This window comes from Alosa sapidissima, chromosome 7 (assembly GCF_018492685.1).
Source record: "Alosa sapidissima isolate fAloSap1 chromosome 7, fAloSap1.pri, whole genome shotgun sequence".
Taxonomy (NCBI): Eukaryota; Metazoa; Chordata; class Actinopteri; order Clupeiformes; family Clupeidae; genus Alosa; species Alosa sapidissima.
In genome coordinates, this window is record NC_055963.1 from 20,702,398 (window position 1) to 20,727,990 (window position 25,593).

Sequence of the window (25,593 nt, forward strand, 5' to 3'; positions counted from 1 at the left end):
TAACCAACAAGAAAAGATATCACTAACTAGATAGCACATAGCTGTATCATACCTTCGTAAGAAGCTGTGAATAATAGTCAGGGATGTTGTCAAGCACAGCATTCCCAAAGGAACCCTTCAACTGGGCCTTCCCATTGGCTGGGCTGCTGCCGAAAGGGGCAAACAAATCTAGGCTGGCCGTTATAGAGGGCTCCATCAGGGGAAGGAGGGAGAGGCCCTTGATTTTGTGAAGAAAGCACAAGAGAAGGCAAAACGTTAACTTAAATGATGCAAATACACATTTAAATATTCAAACCAACTGAATATTTTCTCATAACTTGAAGCCTAGCGTGAAGGTAAAAATCCAATTTACCTGCTTTAGCTGTTTCATCAGGGCCTCTGTGCTTTTTCCAACCTCTTCCTTTTTTGTTTTCTTCCTAGAGTTCGGACCACGCTCCGCAGCTTTATAATTACGCTTGGCTTTGACCACAGGAGGCCTCTTTGTTATAGACTGCAGATCCTGTAAACCAACAGTAATGGTTGAAGAAATGCACCCTAGATGGTGATAAAGAAATTGTATACAAAACCGAGTGTCTAGTTTTCCCTTACCTCCATGTTCCGTGGTGTCCCTTGCAGCTTCTGCTCCAACATGGCCAGTTTGCTGTTGATATGTCCATTGATCTCATTATGGATACCTTCAGAGGGCCTCTGGGAGGCAAGCTGTAAGTTCTTAGTTCTAAGGAGCTTCTGCAGTAGTTGTTGACCTGTTTCTGTTCTGGGTATGTGAGAGCCAGGATCTCCAGCAACATTCCCTTGGGGGAAGCCACTGGTATTGCTGACAGGCTCACCAGATGCCTCTCGCTTGACAATCCCAGTATGGGCTACACCCGCCCCATCTGTATCACACTGCACCTCTTTGGGTTCTTGTTTGATGTTCTGCAGTGTCACTTTGCAGAGAACTCCTTCACTTGATCCAGGGGTCTGCTGTGCTCCTGTTCGAGGGTTATCTCCTAACTGTGGTGAGGGCCCATTCAGTGGGGTGGTTTGTCTTACCTCACTACCACAACCATGGAGCTCAGACTTGAGACCTGAATGATCTTGGGGAGTCTTAGCCAGAGGTGATCTTATGGGGGAGGCTGATGCCATATTCGGATTATATGGACTGTTCTTCCCAGCTCCACCATCCACTCTGGCAGGTGAAGAGATGTTACAAGATAGGGAGGGAGTGCCCGGGTTAGATCTTATTCTTGCAGGACTTGAATCAGATTCTTGTTTCTGTCCAGTGGCACCTGCTGGTGATCCTGCGTGAGAAGGTGATGCCTGGAAAGGGCTCATAGCTGTGGCCATCTGCTGTTGCTGGGGAAGCTGCTGATACGGTTGGGCCTGGGCAGGAGAAGTTTGGCGCATGAGAAGGGCTTGGCGTTGCTGGGCTGAGGGATCTCCAGGGGAACCCTGTCCAAGAGACTGATGGGGAGACATGGGCCTGACCATACGGCCCTGAAGAGAAGCTCGGACTTGTCCCATCATTGCCCGAGGCAAAGGCACCTGGCCTCTCATCATCTGTTGCTGCTGGACCTGCTGCTGTTGCATCATCTGTTGTTGCTGCACAGTGAGTCCATACTGAGGAGATACCCCTTGCTGTGAGGGTTGTTGCTGTGGCATGAGACCCTGTTGGAACTGCTGGCCCATCACCCCTGGTTGCTGCGGTGTCCCTGCCAGTCCTTGTTTTCCTGGTATTCCGTAATGAAGCTGTTGCTGACCTTCAAGGCTGGGCATCCGAGGCCCAACTTGCTGTACTTGTCCTTGCATGGCCTGCGGATGCATCTGGCCTTGGACTTGTCCCTGAGCTGCAGACATCCTCATCATCCGACCCTGTTGGAGTTGTCGCTGAGCAATCATCTGCTGGATGTGCTGGATTTGCTGTTGAGGTGTAAGGTGACGCAGCTGAGGGTTCTGGGCAATGATGGCCTGGATGTTGATAGGAGTTCTTATTTGTCCAGTGGGAGCCCCAGGCCTCTGGCCCATCATCTGCTGTTGGCCCCTCATCATGTCAATCTGTCCCATCATGGCCTGTTTCTGCTGCTGGACTAATAGGACTTGCTGCTGGACATTAGGATGAGCCACCATTCCTGGCTGAGTTTGACCGGGGTGGTTCTGTACCATGGGATTCTGTAATTGCACAGTCCCATCAGGCTGCTGGTTGATGCCATCCTGTGGTTGCTGCATGACATTCTGACCAACCTGCTGCTGTTGTTGTTGGGCCATAAAACACATTTGTTGGCCTTCCTGCTTTATGGTAACTAACTCAGTCCTTTCAGTGCCTGAACTTTGCCTCTGAAGAGTGAGCTGTACCTGTTGTTGTTGCTGCTGTGCAACAGCTTGTTGATTGTTTACAAAACCTTGCTGTGGCTGAAGTCCAGATGATGCAGGACTTTGAGACATTTGTTGCTGTGGTACCTGCTGCTGACCCACATAATTAGTAGTTTGCTGCTGTTGTGCTACAACTCCTTGTACATCTCCAGAAGGTCCTTGTTGCATCTGGCCAGGTGTTAAAGGTCCCATCTGTTGAGATGGTGTTTTTGGACTGAGAATTCCTCCCTCTTTGGTGGCTGAAGACTGAGCATCTTGGGTAATACCAGGCATTCCTTGTTGCAATCCCTCTGTGGTCCCAGGTGTTTGGGAGGGCTGGGCATTTGCAGATGGAGGCGTTCCTACCACTCTCTGGGGTTCTGCCGGGCTCATAGGTGTTTGTTGTCTCTGCTGTGACGCTTGCTGTTGTTGCTGTTGCTGCAGCTGTGCAAGGTTTTTTTGTTGCTGCTGCTGCTGCTGCTGAAGGAGCATACGCTGTGCCAAGAGATTCTGCTGCTGCTGAGGTGTAAGTTGTCCCTGCAGGCTTCTGAGAGCCACCTGGGGTCCAACTGGCCCCTGCTGGCCCATCATCACCTGCGGCCTCTGCTGCACCATCTGATTTCCCACCATTCCTTGTTGACCGGCCAACATGTTCTGAGTCTGTGACATCGGCTGGCCCATGAGGTTCTGTTGTGGCTGAGGGACCACTTGGCTACCCATCATACCCTGAGGAGTCTGAATTAGACCTGGCTGATTCTGTTGGTTTGTCATCAGTCCTTGTTGGAGGTTGGGTGCTGTTTGAGCCATTAGTGGATTGGCCATCATTCCTTGTTGTGCTTGTGGAACCAAACCACCCTGCTGCTGAGCCATCATCCCAGGCTGCTGCCCTTGAGGTGGCATCGGCTGCTGCTGCCCCATCATTAACTGTTGTTGCTGCTGCAGCTTCTGAACCATCTGCATCCTGTGCTGAAGCTGACGCTCGTGTAAAAGCCTTGGATCTGATCCCTGAAATCCTGGTCCCTGAGGGAAGAACCCTGCAGGGGCGACAGGCTGAGCAGCTCCCATAGCTCCAGGGTGAGGGGGCTGTGCACCCATAAAAGGCTGTCCCTGCGGCATTCTCACAGGCATGCCTCCTTGAGGCACGTATCCAGGTGGTTGGCCCATGATTGGTGCTCCTTGCTGGCCCATCATTACTTGCCCTGGCATCTTGGAGAGTGCCTGAGGATTCTGTGTAGATGGTCCAGCAGGCATCAATCCAGAGCCTTGCTGGTGCTGCTGCTGCTTGCTTCGATACTCTGCAATGAGGTTAGTGTGCTCCTTCTGCTGTTTTCTCACCTGAGAATGAAGAAATGGTCATGAACAAGTTAGAGCCATTGCATTTCTACAACCATGTCCATTACCGTTCAAAAGCATAAACTTGTATTTCCAAACCTGGTCAAGCTGTTTTTGGATCTTGCTCTGTTCTTCAGTGACGAGCTTGAGCTTCTCTGCATCAGCCTCTGGAAATTCTCGGCCAGCCTTCTTCGCAGTGCGCTGTTTGGCACACAAGGCCTTACGGGATTTCCTGTGTGCCCCAATTTGTTCCTCTAGGAACTTCAGCTGCATCTGCAGCAGTTGTTGAGTGTGCAAGAGCCACTCTTCATACTGGTGTTGCTCAGTATCATCTAAGTATTGACAAGCCCCGATGAGATGGTTAGAGTAAGATAAAGAAAAAAAAGAGAAAAAAAAAAAGAAGATAATTTGGTGTCAAATCTAACTGCACTACTTAATCATATTTCTTTGTCTAACATCTATTACTAAACAATTAATATTTGCATCTACATATACACTGCATTCAAATGTCACACAATCAAAGCATTTTTAACAATACATACTTATGATGCCCTGCACAAACTGTGGAGGATTGGGTCTAGCTTGAGCCTGGTCACTTCCATCACCCTCCTAAGGAAAACAATTAATCAATCAAATAATTACTCATGTCATTCCCCACACCATTTTTATTATACATCAGATATCTAACAAATGAGTAACTCTCTACCTTGGATGGTCCAGCTGAAAAATGGCCCTGTGGGTCACCACTGCCTGCAGCTGATGCCAGCCTTTGGGCTAGAAGAGATACTTGTTGCCTGGGTGAACAGATGGTACAATTAATATCATACTCAATACAAACAACTTCTTAACTACGACTTAATAAGTAAGACATGACTTGTCATGTACCTATTAATCCCCGGAGGACCACCCATAGGGTCTTGATCCAACACCCTCTTGATGCCTTTCAGGGCTACCATTTTTGCTTTAGCAATTGGGTCCATGATGTCATCAGTCACAAACTTGTCAAGATCTACAAGACATTCAACAACAGCAGAAAATTAATATTACATTTACCTACACCATCCCAATATCCGATAGCCAATATCAATCAAAGTCCATAGTAAGGAGGTAACTACCTTTGTCTGGGAAGAAATTATTGCCAAGGGTGGGTTTGACCATTTGTTGAGGTTGTGGAGGCTGTTGTGGATTTATTCCTGGATGCATGCCTCCAGGTTGCCCTACTCTTATCATTCCTTGTTGTGGTGGCATGCCAACATGGGATTGTGGAGGTACCATTGGTGCTCCTATTAACCTGTGCTGCTGCTGTTGTGGTGGCATCATATGTGGTGGTCTTGGCACCATTCCTTGCTGACCAATTAGCCCCTGGGGGCGTTGATGAGTAGGGAGCAATATCTGGCCAGCCCCAAGAGGGGGTGGTTGCTGCGTATGGAGAGAAGCCCCCATTCCTCCCTGTTGGAGTGCATTGAGTTGCTGTTGTTGCTGTTGTTTCTGGAGTTCCTTCTTTTCATGTTCAAGAAGATCCTGTATTAACAGGGGGAGTTCACTGGCTTCGAGTGAGCTCTCCACTTTATCAAGATCCACTGCTGGTGAGTGCTGCCCCCCTCCATCTGGTAGTCCTAAAGTATCCTCGCCAAGGTCTGGATGTGGTGTCGCTGGAGGAAATGACAATGGATCAGCCTGATTGGAAAGGGGAAAGGGAATCCCTCCCAAACGGACTGTACTGAGTGAAGCTGTTGGGTTCTCTCCTCCTGGCTGCTTGGCTGTAGGAGCAGATCCTCCCAGCAGCATAGAGACAGCCTCACCCATCTCATCTTTTACAACAGCGGAGTTTGGTTGCTGTTGAAGCTCAGACAGACTTTCCACAGTGAAACCTTTGTCTTCCAGCTTTATAGATGCAAGCCTTGAGGCATCAGTGCCCTCAACTGACGAATGTGGTTGTGAACTATTAGAGGAGCTCTCGGCTTTGGGAGTAGGGACATTTTCAGAGGTTGGCAAAGCAGTGTCTGGCCCTGCCAAACCAGCCTTTGGTTTTTCTTCCACCTTGATGTCAGCTGTAGCAGATGATGTTGGTCCTTCCCCCTCTGCTTCCACCAAGCGCAGCTGATCAGAGAAGACATCTTTTGGGTCACCCTGATCGAGCTCTGGGTCAGTGTAGGCCAGCAAGTCAAATTCATCACTGTTGAGCAGATCATCCAAATGTGGGTCAGCTGTCTCAAGGTTGTCCAGGTTGCCCAAGTCATCATCCCCTTTGTCAGGATCCAAGTCCAGAGTGGCTAAATCATCCTCATCCTCCACTCCTGCATCTCCTGTAGCATCTCCTAGCCCTTTGGGAGCAAAGGGATCTCCTAGAACTGCTTCTGGAAGATCAACACTGTCCGCTGGAGCAGTTGGCTGTGCTCCTACACCACTTGCTGGTGCAACTTGCTGAGAATTCTGAAGTGCACTGGGAGTGTTGGGGGTGGCAGTGGGCATCTGGGGTTTGACTTGCGACTGCTGTGGAAGGTCAGTTCCCTGCTGAGACAGTAATAGTCCCAAACCACCTTGCTGTAGCCCCTTTCTCATACTCTCTGCCTGGGCATCAAGTGTTTGAGACATGGGCTGCTGTACCAATTGAGGATTCATAGCCTGATGGGGTACAAAATGCCTTGGGCGTGGATGAGCTCCCCTTGGCAAGAACTGTGGTGCGAGTGGCATTCTTTGGGCATTATGCCTCAACTCTATAAACTGGGGGGGTGGACCAGACACACAAGGCTGCATAGTCTCGCCCCCAGATCCTGGGACCATTGCCAGAGGGTTGGGCATACCCTGCATGCCTTGCATTGCCAGTGGGTTATTGATAGGAGCACCTAGCTGATGTCTGGGTCCCATAGCATCAATCCCAGATGGTTGAGGGAACCTCCGAGGTCCTGCAGCCTGACCTTGCCAATGAGGTGGGAATGGAGGACGAGGAAACACTCCCTGTTGTGGATTGGCAGGTCCCTGTGGCCTACATTGGGCAAAACAACAAAGTAGACATTTAGAAGATTTCCATCTCTTAATTATGATACATGATTAGGTGAGTCTACGGTGATTCTTGAAAATACATGTTGGATTGTATTTATATTTAGGAGCCTAGCAGCAAAGGCACCCTAACAGAACTTTCACACATTTCTGTGCGTTATCGCTTGCCGGTAGCTTTTCCCTGTTAGCAGTGGAGTGTAGCTAGCTGCTAACTTGCTAATGTTAGATATAGTTGGTTCACACATCATTTCAACTGTGTACACCTCCTGCTGCATGAACCGAGTGAGGAACATCCTCCAGGACCATCTACACCCAGCACACCACCTCTTCCGACCATATAGATATAGGTCCATCAGGGCCAAAACCAGCAGGCCGGCCAACAGTCTATGGGTGGACAACCAAAAACTATATGCCTGTCTGTGTTTTGCTCTAACAACATTTCATTGTTATCCTGTAACAATGACAAAATAAAAACTGAACTGAACATTTCAGACGTGTTTTGGGGTTACAATAAGGACTTTTTAGCCCTTATTTCCTCGCTAATTTTTAAAATCCAAACATCAAAAAAGCCAAACAAATTACATTTATCTGCAAATACAGCAGGCTCAGACCATCTACTAAACTCAGTCCGCCATCTTGATTGATGTAAGAGCTGTCTACGCTCATTTGCATAACCGCAACTTGATTTGCTGGTGCTTGCGTTGCCGCTTGATTACATAAAATAAACCATAACAGCTCAGACAGACTTTATGCAATGCAATCAGTAAGTGATCATAAAATGTAAACCCAGAATACATGAGCAGGATGGAAAAAGGGAAGTAGGGGTGGATGAGACAGACTTGCTTCCTATACCCTGTGAGTTGTGTAGTTGCTGTTATGAAAGATTATAAAAGTGGGTGAGAAAAAAACACTCAGTAGATGGATGGCCTACAGGGTCAATGTTCCAGGCTTTAAAATCTTATATACCAACCATCATACCCCTGAAGAACAGTTATGCATAGCCTGCATCTAGGGCTGGGACAACGCGTCGACATAATCGATGACGTTGACGCAAAAAATACGCGTCGATTCATTAAGCATAATGTGTGCTGCTAAATATTTTGAATTTTACACCTTCAGTGTTTCCCATACATTGACTAATCTGTGGCTGGGGGCCACGAAATCATTGAGCTGCGCTTTTGACGCACGCAGCCTTTCCTTGCCCCGGCCACTCTTTTTTGTAATGAGCCCGCTGCTCCTCCTCTGCATGTGCATTTAACAAAATATTCACAATTGTTAAAGGATTGTTGTTGCAACATAGAAGCATTGCATAGAACACGGTGGGCTAAATTGCTATTAAATCCGCTTAGCATCGTGACCATGCTGCGCAAATTTGTTCAAAACTGCTGCATTAAAAGTTAACTCTGCTAAGGTCTCATCACAACATAGTAGCCTACATTGAGGAGACCAAACTAAGTTAAGTTATGCAATCAAGCAGTATCTCAAAGCTAACGTTAGAATACTGTTCGGATGTCAAGTTTAGCATGCTTACTTACATCTGCTTGTCAATTTCGTTACTCATGTAGGGCTCATTTTATTGCCTCTGAATGTTTGCAAAATCCCAATGTAAATGGAAAAGTGTTTTCCAAGACTCAAAAGTGCTTGTCCCAAGGAGAAGTAGGCTACGAACCGTTATTTGATTAGCATCACATTTGATTATCATCACATTTGTCATACTGAGGTCTTCCTGTCAGTATGCCACTGTGTTGCAGTGTTTCCCACAGAATTGGATTCAATTTGTGGCGGTAGCTTACTTTGACAAGGGGGGGGGGGGGGGGCGGGGGGGTTGTGTATTAAGATCGTCTTGGTAGTGTATAGGTCTAATTGAGTGCCTGTCACTTTAAAGATGAACTTAACAGGAATTTGAAGTAAAGGTGATATAACAGATGTATTTTATAGATATATTATATTATATAATATATATATATATATATATATATATATATATATATATATATATATATATATATATATATATATAATTAGATATATTAAAATGGCTGAATTTATTAAAAGGGATAAAATTGTACGTTGAAAGTGGTGTTGTTACACGGGCGCCGCCATGTTGGATTTCAACAATCGGCTACGTCACTGGCATGGTAAGCTACTCTGCACTAGCACTAGCAGCCATAGCAGATAATGAGTCTGAGGCTAGCTGACATGGCTGAGGAAACTAACATTAGGCCTAGCTGAGTTACATATTGGCCATAAGCCATTTATCATAGGCTAGCCTACATCACAAAATCTCATACAAAATGAAACCAAACTAGTGAAAGGCGAACACTTTAACAGGGGAAATTAATTTGGCATGAATCATACTGAACGCTATTTTGTCAGAGACAGAAACACACACGACATTCGAACTATTGATAAGATGTGCACTATGGAAACTGGTCTGTAACTTTGGACGAATAAATGCCATTGACCAGCCATATCCTGACTTAAAAAATCATTTTCTTGCTTACTTTATCACAAACTCGGTGGAGCAGCTTGTAGTCTTTTTCAATTCATAGAAGGGCGAGCCTACAGTCTATGTGCCATGGAGCCTAAGTTTCAACTTCGGTTTCGTTCACCCAATGCAGTCACTGGTCGCAATTACAAAGTCTGGGAAGGTTCATTCAATCGTTTAAAGTCAGCCTATCGGTCCCCTTTGGAATAATATCTCGAAGTAGCCTCAGATGAGGTCCAGTGTTAGATAGGCTACCATACGATCCAACCTGGGAAAGGGCTAGCAGCTAACACCTTGGGAACACTCTTATGTCAAACTCCACAAGCTAGCACTCCGACCATAGAGAGTATAAACCATGACTCCGACGATATCACAGATCGATAATAATGCTTTTACTAGTTGGTAACTAAACCACAGCGGGTCTGTAAACAGAATCCAATGTGCCTTTCTACTCACCCTGAAGTCTCAGGGCAGATTGTTGATGCGAGGGAGTTTAACTCGCCAAGCTGCTATCCAAGAGACTCGTGCAATATCAACATCCACAAGGTAAAAATCTGCAAACTCTCCACTAACGTTAGCCTAAAATAAACGGCAAACTCGTGTATCCTCCGTGTATCTGGAGTCAACTTGGGGTAAGGAAGTTTTTAACAGTTTCAAGGGAGGGAGAGAGAGCCCGTGTGAGTTGCTGTTACGAGTGCCAGTAGTCCATACTGCGTTAGCCTACATTGACGTGACTGCGTGTTATATAGCTTATTTGTATATGCACCGTAGCCTTCGCATAGGCCTTATGTAGTGGTGGTGAGTGAGTATGCAGTTGTGTGGAGGATGTACAGTTGGCAATGTGTGTGTGTGAGGGATGGAGGGAGACAGAGAGACAGCGTGCGTGTTGCTGTCTCAAGCGCCCCTCGTCGTTTTCTACATGACCTGTAGGCTAGGTCTACAGTAGCCTATGTTGTTCCGCACAAAATGTATCTATGTTGTACATTGCACAAAATGTATACCCCCCGAAATAAACACATACATAAATACACATATTTTTCCCGTCATTTTGGCTTCCTTGAACATTTTCCCTACGTTTCGCCACTGCTTTGCAACAGATAGATTCCAGTGTCCATGCTCCGGCAGCGCCCACACAGTCATTTTCACCCAAATGATCCTACTGAAGGTTGAGCTGGAGCCTGAAACCCATCTAGTGGTAGTCAAGACACTACAGGCCTGTCCCTCACAGGCTCAAATTTGTAACCCATGCCATTAAAATTACAAGTTTTCGTGTATACATAATATGCTGCAGCTGTTGCCTATAGAACTTCTCAGGTCCTACCATGCCAGTGACGTCATTGAAACTGGCAGCGTTCTTATACTAACAAACGCAATTTTGGTGTTGCTTAAAAAAGGCTACGTATTGATTTTTTTAAATTATTTTTTTTAGTGTCATTTATTTTTAATTATCATAATCAACACATTATCAATGTTGATTCTTTCAGTTCAGTTCATCTTTAAGGCGTTTGAGGGAACCCTTGCAATTGTAACACAGTTTAAAGGGAAAGGCTGCTGATGTGTGGATGCAATTCATAACGTTTTCTACATAGTTAAAATAAAGGTTCGTACTTCTCCTTGGGACAAGCACTTTTAAATTTTGTCAAACACTTTTCCATTTACATCGGGATTTTGCAAACATTCAGTGTCAGAGTCAATAAAATGAGCCCTTCAACGAAATTGACAAGCAGCTGTAAGTAGGCTAAGCATGCTAAATTCGACATCCAAACAGTATTCTAACGTTAGCTTTGAGATACTGCTTGATTTCATAACTTAACTTTGCCACTATGGATTACTTCATGTTCTCACAAAAATGTGCATTCAGAGAAAATATCATGAAAAGGAAATCATCACTGATTTGACTAACAGTGAGGTGTGTCATATACAGTTTGTAAAGATGCATATTAAAAGAGTGACCATACCTGAGAGCATTAGGGTCCATCACTGCAGGTGTCCCAAGTGGGCCCGGTCGACACAGTTTGTCATCCATAGGCCCCACTTGGAGGGGGAGCTTCCCTGCAGCTGCTGCTTGAGCAGCTGCGGCAGCTACTGCTGCTCGGTCCTGAGGCAAGACACAAAAACATGTGAGAAATCTCTAAACAACCTGTTTAAACCTAAACCACAAACATGAAAAACGTCTGTGGCACACCTAAACAATTTCAGTGGACAGAATCAGTGTTAGGGTACAGCTGGAAGATTATTCCAATAGAGACTCACCAGCAGAGGAATTTTTCCACAACATACCAACACATATCAACAACTGACTAAGCACGTCTATTAGCGTTCAATCAGTTCTGGGACAGCTCTGGAAGGGCATGTACCTGTGGGTATGGTGGCGGGGGTCGCTGACTTCTGTCTTGCTGGTATGCTGCAATGTCTCCACCAGGCCAAACTGGGACAGCAGCACTTGCTGCAGCGGCCTCTTTCTCCTGACGAGAGCTTCTTTGCATTTTCTGTCTGATCAAGAACTCTCTCAGCTTCTGTTTCTAAATTAGGCAGTGTAAAGGAACAACGTTATTGCAAATCACAATAAAAGGCCATCAAAATAAAATAAAATCAGTTACAATGGAGATTTACCTGTTTGCTCTTTTCCATATCTAAAGGACTTAGACCAATGAAGGCTGGGTCCTGACCAACTGACATATCTGGCATGTCCTGTGGGGTTTGCATGGCCGGGACCTGGGACACATCAGGTGGTCGCACAGATGTGGGATCCTGGCCCATAGATGGCAGTGGCATCCTGGGGTGGAAGTCTGAACCCACAGGCTGCTGTTGTTGGAGCTGGGCCTGGGGAGGCTGGGGTTCCCCGAAAGGAATCCGCACCTGCTGCTGGCTCATCTGATGGGGCCCAACACCAGGGCTTCGACTGAAAGCTGGCAGCCCAGTGGGCTTTCCAGAGAGTGGATCCCCCATTGAGGGAGAGCAGGGGGGCATGGGCGACTGCTGGTTTGGATGAGGAGAGCCTCGGAAGGTCTGTCCGCCCTCTGGGACTGCAGAGGAGGGGCGAGGAGGTTTGTGCAGTGTGGCAAACGGGTCTCTGGATTGGGGGCGTGAGGGTGGCCTTGAGTAAGGATCAGGGGACTGGAAACGAGGTGTGGCTGGCGACTGAACTGAGAAAGCATCATTGGACAGGGCACCGGGAGTGAGGGGAGACTGTGAGCTGCCCTGAGACTGTGGGCTGGAGGGCACCCTTGGGTGTGACTCCTGCTGGGGCATGGGCAGCCTCTGGGACAGCGGTGAGGAGCTGTCCCCAGACTGAGGCCGCGGAGTCAGGGGAGGCTGAGCGTTAGGATCTGAGAACGGGGCAGGAGACTGCCGGTAGCCCTCTGATGGATGATTGGGAGAGGCATTAGGGGGGAGAAGAGCACTCCCACCATCTCCCTGGTGCATCCGAGGGGTCATTGGAGCCTTGAACAGTCCGTCTCCTGAGTCCAGCATTCCAGCAGGGGAGCCAGTGCCAATATCTTGGCGCCCAGAGGAAGAGGAGCGTGGAGAAGGGGCGCTCATATCAGCCCTATATTGGCCTACCCCGGCTGGTGAGGAGGGCACGGATGAAGATGAGGGGGATGAGCCGTATTCCTGACGCACGACTGCCTGCTGATTGCGAAACGGGTCTACATAGTGAGTACTGTGAGGAGGGGAGAAGAGAGGGGAGTCCCCCAGCCCAGTGGCTCGGGATCGGGGACTCTCAGGTGGGCATAAGGGTTCCTGAGAGGCTGGCTGGGGCTGAGGCTGAGGCATGTGGCCTTGCTGCTGGGGTCTAAAGAATGGGTCAACCTGCTGAGCCCTCCGCAGGTTGCCAGGAATTCCTGGTTGCATGTCGAGAGGGCCCAGGCTGGCTGGCCGTCCCTGAGGAGGAGGAGGGGGACCCTGGGGGCCAGAGTGAGGGTAACCTGAGGAAGAAGCCTGCAGAGGGCTGGAGGAAGCCTGCGAGAAGGGGGTGGAGGGGTGAGAGTGTGGATGAGGTGACTGAGGAGGCAGCTTGGCAAAGGGATCTGTCCGGGCATCTGTCGCAGAGCCTGGGGTCTTCAGGGGACCGTCAGGGAAGAAGGTGGAGGATGAGGCCGAGTCAGGGGCGAAGGGAAAGGGGCTCTCAGCAGAACTGGGCTGAGAAGGGGTGGAGGCTGAACCAGATGGAGGTGGGATCTGAAGGTGTAGGTTCGGTCGTTCCCCTTTAACTCGAGCACCTCCTTCTGTCTTTATCGTCCTGCACACCTGACTCTCCGCCTGCTGTAAAGGGAAAACAAAGAACAGCGCTGAATATCTACGGAATATGGAAGCACTGGATATACTTCTGGAATGTCTAGTAGAAACTATATAAAATGTTGAGTTCAAATACAGCATTTTTGTTTTAAGTCCTTACCTTCTGTGCTTTATTAATGCGCTGAGCAGCTCTGTTGTCTTTGGCCATTTTCTATTGGAAAAGACAAAGAGGGGGAGTTTTTTTTTTTACATTTATTGTATTTTTGCATTTAATAATTATTGCCCAATATTACATTTATAAAATCATCAGAACAACACAGTTAACACACCAAAAAAGGACCCTTGTCCGCAGCAGACACTTTTCTCCAGATCTTCATTATTTGTTTGCAGCGACTGGACCAATCTGTGGAAAATTCAAGAGGGCATATTGAGGCTGCTAAAAAAAAAAATGTAACCAAACTTAAACTCTGCAACTGTACAGTGCACAGTGGCCCACCCTAGATTCAACCTCCTTTAAAAGCTCTCACTATTCATCTTAATGCACAACAAATTACAATGACTCAGTCTGACAGACCTGGATAGTCCTGCTTGAGGGTGGGGAAGTTAATGTTGGCGTAAAGCACTGGGGAGATGGTTGACAGCTCGCCCAACTCCTCATCCTTCTCCCACCGTTGCAAGCTGCGTTGGTTGTATGACAGACCGTCACCCTCCGGTTCAGTGGGGGTTGTGGGAGTTGATGGGGTGGCAGGGGTGGATGGCGTAGCCCATGGACTCTCCTCCCCTTGGTCAGGGCTAAACAACCCCCCTCGATCCCTAGAAAATCAGAAAGCAGAAAACTCTGGCATTCAGATCGGCCTTACTGGGACAAGTATGTTTAGCTGTTACTGGTCCAAAAGTAACTTACCGCATGTCCAAGAAGGGGGACTGGGAGAGTCCAGGAAATGAGTCCATTACTGCAGCAGAGGGCAGAGACCCAGACAAGGATGTGCCTGCATGAACAATAATTGTAAATCAAACATAATGGAAAAGCAAATATAGAAACTGCTACCACTTGTGCCATATCAGACTACAAATAGCCGTTTGAATGACTATGAAGGCATCACTTTGGAGTATGGCATTCATCCATACCTGGCAGAAGGCCTCTCTGCGGGAGGCCGCCACGGTCTCCCTCTAGAATAGGCTTCACGCCCCCAAGAGGACACCCCTCCGATCCTCCCAGGATCTTCCGGAAAAATTGCTCAGAGTCCTGACTCTCAACTCCCTGCGGAAGACCTAAGGGCCAGGCAAAACCAAATTGTGCAATCAGTACAGGTTTGGTTTAAGAGATGCAATACAAAATACACTGGACATTAGGGAAGTGCTACCTTCACTTCTCTCTTTATCCTGTGCTTCAGCCTGATCTTTAAGCGAGGAGGACTGCCCTGTCATCTCTGAAACATGGAAACAGAGTTAGTACAAATGCACCAACTATAACAGATGGCTTATGAATCTTTCAACAGGGGACAGGTGGTGTCAGAATTTGACCTACCCGTTCCAGCTCCCTGAGATGTTGGTCCCGTACCTCCTTCATGCTTTAGCTGGAGAGCGGCACCCATCATTCTGTCCTTTGCGTCTGTTCCAAATATACACAGATTGAAATAATCACACTCACACCTTCCCCAGTGTTGGTAAAAATATTGCATACCAAAGTGAAACCAAGATGCAGAGGCATTGCAAAACGCGACTGAGATGGTGTTTACCTGGTTCCAGAGGCATAGGCCGAGGGCCTTGCCCAGCCAGAGGAGGTCGCAGTAGGCCCTGAGGATGTCTCTGGCCTGGTGGAACCAGGAGCGCTTTCTTACTCTGATCCAACAACGTCTTGCCAAAGAAAGCCTCCTGCATGGGGAACACACATATATTGGGGTTAATCCTTTGAGTACAGGTATTCCAATCTCTAACCGCTCCTACAAACAGTTGCGTTCAGTCAACGCATGCAACTGTGTGTAGGAGCCGTAACACAATTGTATAGGGCAGGTGTGTCAAACATAAGTCCTGGGGGCCAGATCAGGCCCACCAGCAGGTTTCACACGGCTCCCCAGATGTTTTAGGTAGGAAGAGAAAAATTAGAAGAAGAAAAAAAGAAAAAAACACTTTTATTTAGATTAGAATCGGATTAAAAATTACGCATATAAACACCTTGATCGGAATAAAACTGTCAATCTGATTAAAATTTTAATCGGAATGGAAGGGGTGGTGTATTTCGATTGAACAGCCATGTATACAGTCAATCGGGTTGTCTGCTGTAGTTTCTCAAACAAAAGCAAAGCTGCAACGTCTATTCAATCAAAGATTCTAGAGCGCTTGAGAGCACCTGATCGGAATAGAACGCACCCCTTGTAAACAGATGGCACGATTTTTTCATTCAGAATAGTTTAATCGGAATGACAAAAAACTGTCCATGTAAACCCACCCCACCATGTGTAATATGCAATATCTGAAAAATACGATAAATTGCTTAAACCTAGCACAAACCATTCTCAGGGAAGAGGAGGCTGAAAAAACTGGCACGGAAGTAGGATATTTCAAGAGAGAAAGAGCAGTATATGACAGCAGTACATGATTTGTATTTGTTTGCTTATAAGTGGGTATAGTAAAGGAACATATCATCGAACACTCTGATACCCATGCAGAAAAATGATAATGACCATGAGAATGACAGCCCCCACGAGGTCTCATTCCAACAAATCCAGCCCACTGCCTAATATGAGTTTGACACCCCTGGTATATGGGGTGGTTTCAGACATATAAAAGAGGTTAGTACCTGCAGGTAAGCAGGGAACATATCATCGAACACTCTGATACCCATGCAGAAAAATGATAATGACCATGAGAATGACAGCCCCCACGAGGTCTCATTCCAACAAATCCAGCCCACTGCCTAATATGAGTTTGACACCCCTGGTATATGGGGTGGTTTCAGACATATAAAAGAGGTTAGTACCTGCAGGTAAGCAGGGAACATATCTTCCAGCTTGCTCTTCTTCCGCCCCCGTCGCTTTTTGGCTTGCTCCCCTTCACCTTCCCCGGTCTTCACCTCTGGGGGTCCGTCCATGGGAGTGTCTGGATGTGCACCTGACAGGCAGTAGGGAAGCAAAACAAAATCATCAGACACTGTTTATGTGGATTCCTTTGACTCAAAACATTTCTAGAAAAATAACTCTTTCCCGTACCATCCTCCAGTTTGGCCTCATGAGGTTGGCCATCTGCTCCTCCCTCCCCTGAGAGAGCCGCGATCTGGCCCTTCCTCATCCTTGTGTGACACTTCCTCTGCCGCACCATGAACCCGCCAATTCCTAGCAACGCAGACCAGTTCATTAGCGACAGCACATTCAATTTCACCAATTCAGCGGAGTGAAAGCAACCTGACCATGTCTTACCTGGCCTGTATGGTTTTCTTTTTCTCTTTTTCCCATCATCTGTCTCCTCTACTCCTCCCTTGAGTCCCTCAGGGTCCGCCATGCCGTCAGCACATCCTTCTGCTCCTTCCCTTTCTGCTCCTTCCTCCCGGTCAGGACTCCCAGCAGCCTCCAGCTTTGGCTCGCACTCCATTGGCTCTCCACAGCCTTTGGAAGAATGATTACAGAAACCAAATGAGCCTTTATGGCCACTTCCGTGGATACACTGCATAAATCAGAGACAAGCATCTCCAATGGTGCCAACACTAGAGTGTAAGGTGTGTGTGTGTGTGTGTGTGTGTGTGTGTGTGTGTGTGTGTGTGTAGAGAGAAGAACCCTGACCTTTGCCCTCCTCTCCGTCTACCTCCTTAAGCTCAAGGCTGTCCTGGACCTCCCCACACAGGGTCCCAAGGCGAGAGCGGCGCTGACGGCGCTTGTGCAAGGGTGACATGGAGAGGCTACGGAGCAGGGACATGCCCGACTCGGTCAGCCACACGCCTTCCAGACGGTAGAACTGCGGCTCTGTGGGAGGAGACACAAGAGAGGTCAGTGCTACATACACAAAGGCTGATTTCAACAACCATGTACCTGCATTCATCAAAACAAAAAGAGAAACTGCAAAGATAAACACCTTTTTAAAAACATACAGTCATGAGACAACATCAACTAGGCAAGGAACAACAACTAGGCGTGGGAAACACTCACCCGGCTCTTTGATCTTAAAAGCCGACATCATGGGGGAAACCACTGGTGGAGGAAAATAGGATACATTAACAGGGTAAACTACAACAGCAATATTATTTATATGTTTTTTAAATCACCTTCGAGATCTTCTGTATAACTGAGAGGCGCTCACTTACCCACAGGCTTGGGCACATAGGGAATGCAAGCAGTGCAGGCAAATCCTTCATCAGATGCCTGTTCTACCTCATCCTCAGTGTAGAGACTTTCACACACAGCATGCACCCATCTGTGGGGAAAAGAAGTCAGGAGATGCACCAATCAACCCATGACGACCACATTAACAGACAAACGTGGTGCAGTCTTAAGTCATAAAAAAGAAAGTCACAGGGAAGACAACCTAATACATATGCGCATGAATGAATCACATTTCCATTTTAAAATATAACCTCTGTGTGTATATATATATATATATATATATATATATATATATATATATATATATATATATATATATATAAATATCTGTGTGTGTGTGTGCGCTTGCGCTCACCTGTCACAGTGCTGGCACTGAAGCAGTAGCTCCTCCTCCTTGAAATTCTCTCTGCACACAGGGCAGGTGACCAGGCTGGCACAGGGGCCACAGTGGGTGTAGTTGTTCTGCCACTCGCAGTGGAACCCCGGGGAGCTGGCACCACACTGCATGCAGCACACACACCTGCACGGGCATGACAGCAAAGCGGTCAGAGAGGAGCAACTGCAGTGGGCATAAGGAACTGTTGACCAGCTAACACATCCTACGACGGTGTAATGCATTTAATTTATATACAATGCATTTAATTACATACAGTGATTTAGCAGATGCTTTTATCCAAAGCGACTTACATACATTAGTTATATTACAAGGACCATTGTTCTCTGAGCAACACAGAGTTAAGTGCCTTGCTCATGGGCACAACGGTGGAACGGTGGAGCCGAAACTCTTCTGGCTGTATGCTAACCCAGCTCCTTAGCCACTACGCTACCACCGGCCATTTAATACATAATGCATTCAGCTTCATGTGGACATAAGCTGGTACATAGCAGGGCTCTACAGTGCGCCCATTTCACTCGCACATGCGAGTAAAAATGATGCCGTGCGAGTGCAAAAAAATATGCTTGTTTGTTTACACTGAATACAAGCTGAAGTGCAAAACGAAAGTAGGCCTAACGTTTGCCTACTGCCCCCATCAATGCATATATTTAAAATAAAAACTAAAAGTATAAAACATATATCCTTGATTAGCCTATGTTGGGTTTTGTGGAAGAGTAAATGGACTGTTTTAGTAGTAGTATTAGGCAGTATGCAGTCAGATAGGTCACCATGGGCATATTTGGATTAGCTATAGATGGATTCACAAATAAATAAATTAGCCTACTTGATATACAGGCTAAATGCAAATATGGTAATGCATTATATTATTTTACATTAACAAAATGTAGGAAAATAGAACAGACTGAAAATAAAGTAGGCACTGATCTTTAAAATCCTGTTTCCTGTAGCCTAAATGTTGTCAGTCATTCTTAATATTCGCAATTGGTGCACTGGCATGTTTAACTGTCAGCTGCAGTATAATGTTAGATTATGTGTAAGTTAAGTACAGAACTGACTGTGCGCCCAAATTTTTGTCTGTGCTCCTAAATTTTTTAACTTGGGCGCACAAGTGCTCCTGAAAAAAAATGTTAGTGTAGAGCCCTGCATAATGAGACTCCTGGATCATTAGTCATGTCTGTCTTTGTTAACTGTAAAGCTCAGGCTGAATTTAGAACTCAAACTGCAAACAGCTGGAAAGGTGACAAGTCGACAATTTTCTTCATGCATAAATAACGAATAAGCTAGCACAATATGCTGCAGTGCCAAACAAATGGTCAAAACTCATTTATAGACCTCATTACCTCCCTGATTTCGTATTCTAGCCCCAACCACTGATTACCAAGTGATTTCAGCAGATCTTTTAAGAGAAATAAAATGTTTTCGTTAAATGAAGGGCTACTGCACCATTTGCACTTCCAGCCCCCTTTCGGGACAGTGGTAAGGGGCGGGTCCAAGCAGTAGGTGTGGTAGCTGACATCACAGTCGTCACACAGTAGCAGGCGCGAGGGGTCCGAGGCCTTTCCACACACCTCACACACTATGCACTCCAGACAGCGCCAGCCCTTTCGCAACATCATCTTAGTGATCTGCGCACAGAAAGGTCAAAACCAGTCATACATTATTCATAGTTGATTATATTCATACAAAGAGAGAGCATAATGGGCAAAATCTGTGAATGTGTGCAGTCTGTTGCCCTGTGGTAGGGGGCATTAAGTGGCAGTGAATGAATGCTCACCTTGCTGTTGACGCAGTACGGATGGTAACACTGGGCACACTGGGCACAAGCGAGCAGCTGCCCTTCCACGCCCTTGCCAAAGCTACCACACACCACACACATGTCCTACAGAAAGAGGAGGCCATTCAACTGTTAACACTCCTGAGCTAGTAAAACAGGGGTCAATGACGTGAGACGAAGTAGCGACTTACCTGCAGCAGGACAAATTTATCAGTGTTTGAAAAGAGCACCACTGTGTTTTGCATGGTGTCATCTTCCTCCTCCTCCGCCTCTTCCTTGCTCGGTCCAGTGTCTGTGGTCATACTCAGCTGCAGAGAAGGAGAGATCAGGTTCAGAGGACACAAGTGATGTCGGTGATGGGCTCAAACACTAGAGTGCTTACACGAAATCAGAACCGCCTCAGGCCCTTAACAGTAGCAGCTGAACAGAAATCCCCACCAACAGCATTTAGTAACCAGATCTGTGCATGAACAGGTGTAAGGGAAGAGAAAGTCCCACAAACGGATTAACTTCAACTGCTATTAGCAGCAGCAGGTGTGCTAGGCTAACGTACCAGGAAGGCGTCGATGCAGGAGGCCATGGCTTTTAGGCGCGACCGGCCACGGCCCCTTCCACTGCCACCGCCGCGAGGACGTCTCTTCCCTGGGAAACCGCTGCTCCGCCCCTTAGGAAAGCACCAGCAAACACTGTTATCACCGAGTCCAAGATCCAAACCTTAGGTCAGTTACTACCAAGACACCCCCCACCAGATGCCCCAGTATGCAGAGCTGGACGGTCCTTACCTGTCTGATGCGAGAGCGACCTGGGGAGCCGCGGCGCCTCACCTTCTCCCCATCCAGCTTGAGAGGGTCAAATGGCAGAGAGTCGTCCGTCTCTGTGAGCAGCGAGTCAGAGCGCGAACGGCCGGCCGGCATCAGGCTCAGGTCGGCGGAGTGCCCGTGTGGGTCATGCTCGGACGGGGAGCCCAGGAAGCCGCTGCTGCTCTCGTCGCCGTGGCTCATGTTGGACGCCTCGTCCAGCAGCAACTCCGGCTTGCAGCCCCCCTCGAGGGGATCCACCCGCCGCTTCCTTTTCACCCGCCGCACCACCTCTTCGTCGTCGTCGTCATCGTCCTCCTCGCCCGCCACAGGGCAGTCCTCTTCCTTCGCCGACGACTCCGCCAGGGCCTCGTCGTCCTCGTCCAGTGCCTCTTCGTCCTCCTCTGACTGCGCAGGCCTGTCCTCCGTGTGCAGAGAGGGAGTCGGCTCAGCCTGTTCCGCAGAGGGTTCCAACGCACCTTCTTGCGAGTCCTCGGCGAGCTCTGTATGCCCTGCCTCCTCTGTGTCCATGGCAACAGGCTCAGCCTCTTGGCTGTCGGTTGGAGGGGTTGGTGGTCGGGGAGGAGACTTCCTGGAAGCTTCAGAAACAGCCACGTCTTCAGATGTTTCCTCCTTTCTCACCTCGGCGTCTTGCACAGGAGCCTCCTCTTCTTCCTCCTCCTCCTCCTCTGGCCCCAAATGCCCCTCAGGTTCTCCCTCCACAGCGCTGCTTTGAGCTCCAGCCGTGCTGTCTGCCACATGGCTCTCTGGGCTGTCCCGGATGAGCTGGCTTTCAGCCTCCGGTCTGCTCTCCTCCTCACTGCTGGCAACAGTTAAGCAACTGGCTTCCTGTTCAACGCTTACACTTCCTTCTGTTGACAAAAGCATGACAGTTAAACAGCGCACTTCACATTTCTGCAAGAGCACAGTGTGCTTTTAAAACAAACAGTGCCAACACAAAACTATGGCAGAATTTTAACAATGTGACTCAAAAGCTCATCTCAGCAGCAGTTTTTCCCAGAGACTGCTTCTAGAGTGCTGAAGTGATGGACTACTTTACCTGGAACTTCAGAGCTGACCGGAAGCTCATCGGATAGAGCTTCAGCAGGAAGGACAGTGGTGGCTTCTTCCTCTGCGTGGGACTCTGAGGGGGCTTCGCCTTCCACCGCATCCACCTGGAGCTCAACAGCTGTTTCTGTGGGAACCCCACTCTCCAAGAGAGGCTTGGCCGGCATATGTCCCTCCTCACAAGGCTCTGGTGGAACTTCCCTTTCGGATTCGGATTGCACCGGGACTTCAGTTTCCACGGCACACTCAGAGGGGACCTCTGTGGCCTCAGCCTGAGGTCCCTCTTCCATGATCACTTCCTCGACTTTTGTCGTTCCAACCACCTCAGTGTCTGTGCCTACAGAGAGACAGGAGTTCAACCACAGCGCAAAACTTCCAAGATGAACCACAAATAAATGTCTACTAGCTGCACCAAACTGTAACAAATCTTTGTTGAGGTTGTGAATTCTGGCAAGTGCTTTTTGAACCCTAAGACGCGTGCGTGAAAAATCAGAACTATAACACCCAACAGCAGCACTTACCCAGCTCCATGGGCACCTCTTCCTCCGTCGTCGTCTTCTCCTCTTCCTCCTGTGCCATCGGAGCTGGAGCTGGAGCTTCTGCTGGGGCCTCAGGCGTGGCCTCTCGGCACAGCACACACACTGTTTTCTCCTCCAACGCGCCGACCACAGCACACTCTGGGTGCACCCATCTGCACAGTTCAAAGAAAATGAGGCATTCCGAAATCAAAAACTAAGGACAACATGCATTGGACACATGCTCCTTAAGGCACATTAATCTGTATGGTCATTATCCAGCCTGTAAATGTAAGCCAATGAACTGCAATCCTAACAGAGTTTAATGGCAGATTTCCTGACTTTAACTCGGTCCTATACCTGAACCCAAGACAAAGTATGATTTTGCAGGTCTCTAAGATGTGGTTTAAAGTCAAGCTTACAAGCTTGAGATGGCACTCTACCGAACAGAACTACATACATGGTGGAAGGGCTTGGTGGGTACGGACCTGTGGCAGGTGCTGCATCTGTGTGGCAGTGTGGCGGGGGGTTCACTGCTCTTACTGCACACGCCACAGACAGTGAGGCGCCGTTGCTGGCACGCCTCACATACGGCATAGCTCTCAAACCACTGGGCCTCGCCTGGAAGGCTGAGCCCACTCGCCCCACAGTCACTGCACATACGACACCTCTGTATGTGTGAGAGAGAGAGAGAGAGAGAGAGAGAGAGAGAGAGAGAGAGAGAGAGAGAGAGAGAGAGAGAGAGAGAGAGAGAGAGCAATATAAAACCAAGGAGAATCGTAACAGGTCAGCCATTCAATGCAGCTTTAACTGCTTTAGCTGAAACAAAACCAGCACTACAAATGAGTCTCTATACAATGACCGTATACTTAAAATATACACTAACAGTACTCTTACCCGGCATTTCCAGGAGTCAGGAGGCACAGAGTCCATGGCTGGCTGTAGACAGAATGTGTGGTAGCCCTTATCACATGCATCACACACCAGCATCTTGGAGTCCTCCCCTGGTTGTCTGGTAAATAGAAGAATAGCATAATTGTGTACAGGGTGAAAATGTCTTTATTTGTCCTCTGATGATGTAATCATAAATCCAAAGGCACTCCATGGTATCAAAACTTTACCAATACCATAACCAACCAAATTCATTTATCTTGCGAACAGGGCAGGTTGTGATTGCTTTGTGTGCTATGTAAAATACATAAAAGTGAATTTGTGCATGACTTATTGTTCCAAAGGCATTCACTGAAGTGCCAATCAGACACTTAATCAAATACTTTATTTCATTCCAGCTTCACTGTGCACTGAAATGATAGACCCAAAAAAAAAAAAAAAACTCACGGACCACCTAGCTTAAAAATAAATAAATAAATAAATAAATAAATAAATAAATAAATAAAGAGTAGACCTACTTCAACAGTATACTACACAATAGGCCTACTCACTGAATCACCTTGCTTAAACTGGCATAAATTACATAGGCTGTGTTGCAGAACTGTTTGGATTTACATACAAGTTAGTTCAATATTGCAAACAACTCATCTATATTATATTTTACCATTTCTGCTCGCAGACCACTTTGGATAGCTTGCGGACCACACTTTGAGAAACACTGATATATACCAAGGCAAATTACAGACAATAGAAGGAAGCTGTGGTCTAGAAGTGGTGACGGGGCTGGTGCTTACCTGCAGGTCTGGCACACTTTACACTCAGGACACTGCCATCCTGAACGCTGCAGCGGCGTGGCACTGATCTCCAGACAGGCCGCATGGTAGTGCTGCCCACAGCCCGTACAGTATAACAGCCCTAACAACTCCCCTGCAGAGTCGCACACAGCGCAACGCGCTTCTTCCCCCGCTGTAACACACACACACACACACACACACAACAGGTTTAATATAACACATACATACATAAAACTATGATTGACTCGAGGGGAATGCAGTCACTTACCAATCTCCTCTGCCTTATCTATGTGCTCCGGACAGAGGAGGGCTAAAAGCTTCATGGACTGGAAAGAGCCACTGGCTGCTGAGCAAGGGAAGTGGTAAAACCGTGAGCACCCGTCCGCCTGGCACCGGATGGTAGCTCCCAGTCTTTTACAATAGTCACACAGCTGCACCAAGACAGGACAGTAAACACAGAGTATAATCAGAATCTTGGAATCTATGGAACAGGTAGCTTCACAGGTGAAGTAATCTGAAGTGGGACATACCCGTTGTATCCCTGAGATGACTGCTGTATCCACGTTCTCAAATTCCTGGTCCTCGCCATCCGCCTGCCTCACGCCATCAGACCACACCGCACACCAGTGGTGCACCCAGCAGCTCCCTGTGACCAAGAGAAACCATTACTCCACTCGTGGATGCCCACACAATATCTAACACCATCCCATATGTGAGTGCCAAGGACAGACCCTACATAATGGAGGTTTATGGAGCTTGGGGCACAATGTAATGGCAGGTCTGTCAAGATCATACCCGTGTCATCAAACAGCGTGGCCAGACAGCTGGAGTCGGAGAATCCGATGGAAGACAGGTCGTCGTTTCCGGCCTCAGGCAAGACAGGAGCGGGGAGCTCCAAGGCGGGCCGGTCAGAGGAGGGCCCAAATCGCCGGAGCTCTCGTTGTCCGTGCAGGCTACGCTCCACACAGTTGCAGAGAGCACAGGCTCTTGAGCTCTCCCTGCAGAGGGAAAATGAGACCGAACAGACATGAATTCTACCACCGTCCGTCCCCTTGTGTCTTCCTCCATAAATAATAATAATAATAATAATAATAAATTCACCCTAGAGTAAATCTAAAATGAATCTAAAAAGAAAAAGCCCATAGTGTTTAAAGTCAAGAGCAATGTACACATTAAAATGGCTGCAGTTTTATGTTATTCATCAAGCACTTTAATCTTCAGCCTATCAAAATAAATTGGTAATGAAACCGAATATACAACAATGGAGCAAGAAGACATGTTCACCAATACCAGTGACAAGAGAAAAGTGAATTTCTCAAATCTAAGTCAAACATCTCTACAAATTCTGTTCTAGACAAAAGCCTGTAGTAGCAGTGGCTCTCAGCAGAGGCAACAGTGTTCAATTGATACGACTATAACTTTAAAACAGAACAAATAGCATCTTGGACAAGCAGTGCTACAAAACTGGTCTTTATGAGGCTCTTAAACACTTTTTTAAAAGATGAATACAATATAATTTTGAGGCCCACTTCTAAAAGTCCCATTTACTTTTCCTATCAAAAAATAAATACACATTTCTAGTAGTTACAATTAATGTAATGGTTAATTTCACTGTTGCATATGTTGATGCTTGCAGCCAACCTTAACACACCTTACT

General features: G+C 47.4%; 1 protein-coding gene across 6 annotated transcripts in view; it reads right to left on the reverse strand.

Moving 5' to 3' along the window:
* The window catches only part of kmt2d (lysine (K)-specific methyltransferase 2D), a 41,178-nt gene that overhangs the window by 10,486 nt on the left and 5,099 nt on the right, over positions 1–25,593 (reverse strand). For 4 of the 6 annotated variants that reach the window (XM_042098057.1, XM_042098052.1, XM_042098054.1 and 1 more), the window contains exons 4-42: positions 24,732–24,934; positions 24,467–24,582; positions 24,205–24,367; positions 23,937–24,108; positions 23,149–23,263; positions 22,740–22,921; positions 22,258–22,427; positions 21,729–22,073; positions 20,654–21,540; positions 20,425–20,535; positions 20,063–20,179; positions 19,872–19,976; positions 19,541–19,722; positions 18,056–18,220; positions 17,682–17,791; positions 17,527–17,568; positions 17,164–17,343; positions 16,804–16,989; positions 16,597–16,719; positions 16,368–16,498; positions 15,127–15,262; positions 14,916–14,999; positions 14,752–14,817; positions 14,516–14,659; positions 14,292–14,376; positions 13,962–14,200; positions 13,717–13,790; positions 13,548–13,598; positions 11,762–13,414; positions 11,506–11,670; positions 11,107–11,246; positions 4,776–6,646; positions 4,546–4,669; positions 4,367–4,454; positions 4,203–4,269; positions 3,760–3,992; positions 589–3,663; positions 353–499; positions 53–217 (exon numbers count right to left, since the gene is read on the reverse strand). In XM_042098057.1, the coding sequence (XP_041953991.1) occupies positions 53–217; positions 353–499; positions 589–3,663; positions 3,760–3,992; positions 4,203–4,269; positions 4,367–4,454; positions 4,546–4,669; positions 4,776–6,646; positions 11,107–11,246; positions 11,506–11,670; positions 11,762–13,414; positions 13,548–13,598; positions 13,717–13,790; positions 13,962–14,200; positions 14,292–14,376; positions 14,516–14,659; positions 14,752–14,817; positions 14,916–14,999; positions 15,127–15,262; positions 16,368–16,498; positions 16,597–16,719; positions 16,804–16,989; positions 17,164–17,343; positions 17,527–17,568; positions 17,682–17,791; positions 18,056–18,220; positions 19,541–19,722; positions 19,872–19,976; positions 20,063–20,179; positions 20,425–20,535; positions 20,654–21,540; positions 21,729–22,073; positions 22,258–22,427; positions 22,740–22,921; positions 23,149–23,263; positions 23,937–24,108; positions 24,205–24,367; positions 24,467–24,582; positions 24,732–24,934 (12,412 nt within the window). The remainder of the gene's footprint in view (positions 1–52; positions 218–352; positions 500–588; positions 3,664–3,759; positions 3,993–4,202; positions 4,270–4,366; positions 4,455–4,545; positions 4,670–4,775; positions 6,647–11,106; positions 11,247–11,505; positions 11,671–11,761; positions 13,415–13,547; positions 13,599–13,716; positions 13,791–13,961; positions 14,201–14,291; positions 14,377–14,515; positions 14,660–14,751; positions 14,818–14,915; positions 15,000–15,126; positions 15,263–16,367; positions 16,499–16,596; positions 16,720–16,803; positions 16,990–17,163; positions 17,344–17,526; positions 17,569–17,681; positions 17,792–18,055; positions 18,221–19,540; positions 19,723–19,871; positions 19,977–20,062; positions 20,180–20,424; positions 20,536–20,653; positions 21,541–21,728; positions 22,074–22,257; positions 22,428–22,739; positions 22,922–23,148; positions 23,264–23,936; positions 24,109–24,204; positions 24,368–24,466; positions 24,583–24,731; positions 24,935–25,593) is intronic. The other 2 variants (XM_042098055.1, XM_042098056.1) reach the window with 2 other exon arrangements.